This window comes from Sardina pilchardus, chromosome 22 (assembly GCF_963854185.1).
Source record: "Sardina pilchardus chromosome 22, fSarPil1.1, whole genome shotgun sequence".
In the NCBI taxonomy this organism is placed as follows: domain Eukaryota; kingdom Metazoa; phylum Chordata; class Actinopteri; order Clupeiformes; family Clupeidae; genus Sardina; species Sardina pilchardus.
The window spans coordinates 16,801,923-16,806,922 of record NC_085015.1 but is presented as its reverse complement, the minus strand read 5'-3'; the positions used below and the strand labels follow the sequence as shown (position 1 = coordinate 16,806,922).

Here is a 5,000-nt window from a genome sequence, read left to right as displayed (position 1 = left end):
AAGCGTTCCACTCACAGACCGTGAAAAATTGTGTCGGAAGACTGAGCTAATTTGTTCCAACATACGCACTGCTATCACATCTGGCCTAGACGCTCTGTTTGCTTGGTGTAGCCAACAAGCGTCATGGTTGATGAGGTTCCACTACAAGCAACTTATGACTAAAAGCAAACTCATAAATGCATCTACCATAACACAACCGCCTTTCCTGAGATCAAAGTATATAGAAGAGTCTAAAGTTGGGCAACGGGCAAAAACGAACCAAAGCTAATTGGCAAAAATCAATTTGCTAATTGAATGAGCATGATCTAAAGTGTAAACACGGGTTGTTTAGTGCACTGGTCCCCTATGCCACATGACAGCCTTAGTTCATGTGAGACATACTTTGCTCGTTGCCCTACTTTGCTCTGTACCTGTCAATTAAATTAAGATGAGGAGATCCTCATGTTAAGATGTAATGTTAGTTTCACAAAGTTAAAGCTGCTTAGGACAACCTATGGTGTCCCATATTTATGGCACTGTATGTCCATGTCAGGCTTTAAAGTATTTTAAAGATGCTGACGCACAGGGAAACCTTTTGACCGATGTTGGCGGGAAGTGTTCATATTGGGCAACAGTTTTTTTTATTTGGAAAACGTTTAGTCATCATTTGGCAAACATGCTCTCTGAACACATGGAACCTAGTTGTGTGACTACATGACTAAAGGTTGACCCTTCACCATCATCACCCCCCTATGAACACATCTTTGAGTGTGTCTCAAACTGCATACTTCAGTCAGTAAACTGCTAGTGTGCACTGAGAACTTACTTGCGTTGTGCCCACTTTTTGATGGTTAGTGTTGTCCCAGTATCTGCACTATATAGGCTACTTAAACTAAGTACTTGAAGTGTGCAAGTAGGTGATTTGAGACACAGCCATAGAGAATGTAGGATTGAGAGTGAGCTTATTTGTACTCCAGCTGAAGCGAGGGATTGTGGGATAGCCGTGGAGGTAAGACGGAGGTGAGGGAGAGGTGGCGAGGTTACGTCAAGGTCACGGTAATCCTCCCACAGTCTGGGCCAGGCTTTGATGTTCACTCCTCAAGGCGTAGCTCAACCCAAGACGGGAAAGCCCTAAAACCTAGCTGGCAGTCTTTCTCCACCACACCACAGAGCTGCTTTAAAGTTTAGAGTCTGTCTCCCGGTGTGGTGAACTGTTGTATGCTGCATATTGAGTGGATGTGAACCTTACTTCACACTGTAGGTTCAATCACATACGTGGAATTCAATGTTTGATAAAAACCCAACTATTTGTATGAAATATTGATATTATGATTATATTGACCAATAGAAAAATATCAAACTTATATTCATTCATTCTTATTTACACACTGCCAAAGAACATAGACAAGAGTACTCCTGATGGTGACAGGATGGGACGTGAGCAATGTGTTGTGGATCAGTTTGCTTCATAAAGCCTACGTCGTTAGCAGTGATCCTTTACGTTGTTAATCTATGTTACTGCATAGCTCTTGAGGCCTAACTCCCTCTCCCCCTCTATCTGCTCTATCCGAAATGCAGCAGTGAATGGCAATTTTATGCTGATGATGTGTTTTTAGTGATGTACATACGTGTGCTCTTCTTGAAGGTTAATCATTCCCTCTTGCTCTCTGGCTGCTCAGAAGTGTAACAGCGCTTTATGCTGATGACGTATTTTTAGTCATGCATGTGCTCTAACATCCCCTCTCCCTCTCTGTTGCGTTTGCAGAGATCGGACGGGTACGGAAGGACATGTACAACGACACGCTCAACGGCAGCACAGAGAGACGCTCGTCCGAGCTCCCCGAGGCTGTGGGACCCATCGCCCAACTGCAGGAGAAACTCTATGTGCCTGTCAAGGAGTATCCCGACGTGAGTCCCTAACACACACACACACACACACACACACGCACATATATATATTTATACATATATATACACACACACACACACACACACACACACACACTCATACTCTCTCACACACACACACACACACACACACACACACACACACACACACACACTCACACACACATTTACATACACACACATACACAGGTGTGCCACTTATAAATGCGATGCATGTAACCACCCACACACCCACCCACACACATGCACAAACACACACCCCCTGTCACCTTTTGGGAGGTGGATTACTCATAGTTACCCAGAGCAGTCATAACTTTGTAATTACAATCAATAGTCTTCCAGAGTGCTTCTTTGAGAGGCATTATTGCTTCTTTCTTCCTCCTACAAGACAACACCGTCTCTCTGTTTTCCGCCCTCTCACTAGTTCATTTGTAGCAGATGTGCCGTTATTGTGTTCATCCCCACCGGCCATGCAGGCTGTCATAATCCTTTTAATTACGTCTGCTCCGCTTTCTGCACTCAGGGGAGCGAGACGAGCTCCGAGCGCATTGATCCCAATTAACTTCTCCCTGCTAAGGCAGCAATAATCAAACACAGAAGATAACGATCACTGTAAATATCTCATGAAAACGATAGATTTTTTGGGGGGTGGATTGCCCCAAAAGTCGAGTTTGTCTGTGGTGTTATCGCTAGTCCTGTGCAGCCTGCCTCGGGCGACGCTATCTTCAAGTTGATCTCTCGTTAGTCCTTGTTTGTCGGAAGGAACATTCAGGCTGTGTTGATGGATTCTGACAGGCAAAGGGTGTCTTCCAGGTAAAAGCTGTCTCTGAGGAGATTGGATGCCTATTAAAGAACCTGCATTTCCTTTCTGCTTCCGTTGCAGCCTTTGAAATGCCGATGCGGCAGCGGCAGAAATGCGACTCTTTTTTGGGGTTGTGTCGGATGTCGTGTCAACATGGCCGCATTCATGTCAGCTTGTTTCAGGATATGAGCAACATTCAGAGGAAACAAAAGAAGCTGTGATTAGCATTTTTGCGTCTGACAGTTGCCCAACACGGAGCAGTTGTCATGCTTGCTAAACTTTTCAATGGCGAGGAGCACTTTGCTGGCTCAGAGAAAGCACTTTGAGACAGCTCTCTTGGTTATATGCCTGTCCACTGTAGTTAGAATGACACCTTGGCAGGTATAGACTCACAGACAGGGCCTACGTCTGATGTCCGTCAGGGGAGGTTCGTTCTCTAACTCTGATGGGTCTGGCAACGCTGTCCTCTCATTCAACTCTCTTTTGGCTGTCAATCAAAATGTTTGTGTAATCCACACAGAATTTCCCCCAAAGAGTGTAAACATTTTTGAATAATCAGCACTCTTTAGATTTGAGTGTCAATGGCAGAGCCTATAAACAGGATTAATAGCTACCAAAAAGCCCATGCTGACATGCTGGTTTTGGTAGAGTCAACACAGAGTGGGATAGACTCTGGTAGTGAAAGTAAATGCAATCGAATGTCTCGTCTGTCACTCTAGACGAAAAAAGTTTTAAACATAATCCCCCCACATGAATTTAGAAATGTTCACATGAATTCATTCATCTTTTGAGCTTGGGGTGGGGTGGTTGTTTGGTTCCCTAGCCCATATCAGGTTATCTTTAGCTTTAGCTGTGAGGCTGTGGGGTTTGTGGGTTTGTTAGCTGGATGTAGCTGCAGCTACGACCTCATTTTAACGGGGAGGTGACTGGTGACTGCGTGCAAAAGCAGAAGTGAGGGGAGTTAAACATCAACACACAGGATATGTGTTCCCTTTAAGAAGAGAGAGAGAGAGAGCGATAGAGAGAGACAGAGACAGAAAGAGAGAGAGCGATAGAGAGTGAGACAGAGAGAGAGAGAGACAGACAGACAGAGAAGGAGCGACTATGTTAACAACAGTGTGTGTTTGTGTGTGTGTGAAAGAGAGAAATCGAGAGAGAATGGAGCGAGTGTGTTGAGAGATTATATTTCTGAGAGTAAGAGTGACTGGAGTGTATTTCTCCAGGTGTTTGAAGACCTAATAGGCGTGAGAGCGTTTGTCTGTGTGTGTTTATGGAGGTCAGAGGTTAATTGAGTTGGAAGGAGAGAAAGCGGGATAAGGGAAGCCTCTGCTGAAATCACCTCGCTCTCTAGTCTAGCCTGCTAATGTTGTACTATAAATCGCCCCTCTCCTCTCTTCTCCTCTCCTCTCTTCTGTTCTCTTCTTTTCTGTTCTATTCTCTTCTCTTTTCTTCTTCTCTCCTCTCTTCTCTTCTCTCCTTTCATTTCCTTTCCTTTCTTTTCTTCTCTTCTCTTTCCTGTTCTCATGTCCTCTCCTCTGTCCTCCCATGTCATCCTTTCTCCGCTCCAAAGTCCCTCCACATTTCCATTGAGTCCCATTCTGGTGGTGTGGGTCGGATTAGTCATCTAGGTAGGAGGTTATTCGAGCAAAAGAGGTTATTAGAGGTTATTAGAGCAAGAGAAACATGTGAATGACAAGCTTCCACAAGGGCTTCAGTCCTATTCCTGTTCAGTTCAGTTTGTCAATCAATCAATCAATTAATCAATGTCTTTTATTTGTCCCCCAGTGGGGCAATTTGTTTCACAGCAATAGGAGCACAGAAAATGTGCAAAAATTAACAGATAGTACACAATGTGTAATAAATAACATAATGTACATCATAATAAGGGGAAACTACCTTTTCCTCCTGATGTTTAGAAGAGAGTGTTTGTATCATCTATTTCTTTTAGCAAGTCTGAGCAGTGAACCTGATGTTTATTTTCATTATACAGTCACACAACGAAATTGCAATGTCAGTCGAGACAGCACAATACAAATAGACTACTGTAGATAAATAAATACATTTAACATTTAACTCTGTATAGCAGGATGGAAGACTGATAAAACAGAACAGTAGTATTTTGTAACGTGGCTATGTATTTTATAAAGTGCTAAATTTTAGTTAGGTGCTTAAAAATGTATGGACTTGGAAAGGTCCATAGTTATGATGCTGATGTTAGTGCTATGGTTTGCTATTAGCGTCTCCTAGAGATCAGGATGGGCTTTCTAAACCTGTGTGGTTTCTCTAGCTTGAGCGGTTTGACCTACTCATT

At 43.5% G+C, this 5,000-nt stretch overlaps 1 protein-coding gene across 5 annotated transcripts in view; it reads left to right on the top strand.

Moving 5' to 3' along the window:
* qki2 (QKI, KH domain containing, RNA binding 2) overlaps nt 1-5,000 on the top strand; it is a 58,092-nt gene that overhangs the window by 14,565 nt on the left and 38,527 nt on the right. For all 5 annotated transcript variants that reach the window (XR_009936913.1, XM_062526618.1, XM_062526616.1 and 2 more), the window contains exon 2: nt 1,745-1,887. Coding sequence is in view for 4 of the 5 variants with exons in the window: in XM_062526618.1 (XP_062382602.1) it covers nt 1,745-1,887 (143 nt within the window). In the remaining variant the exon portion in view is untranslated. The remainder of the gene's footprint in view (nt 1-1,744; nt 1,888-5,000) is intronic.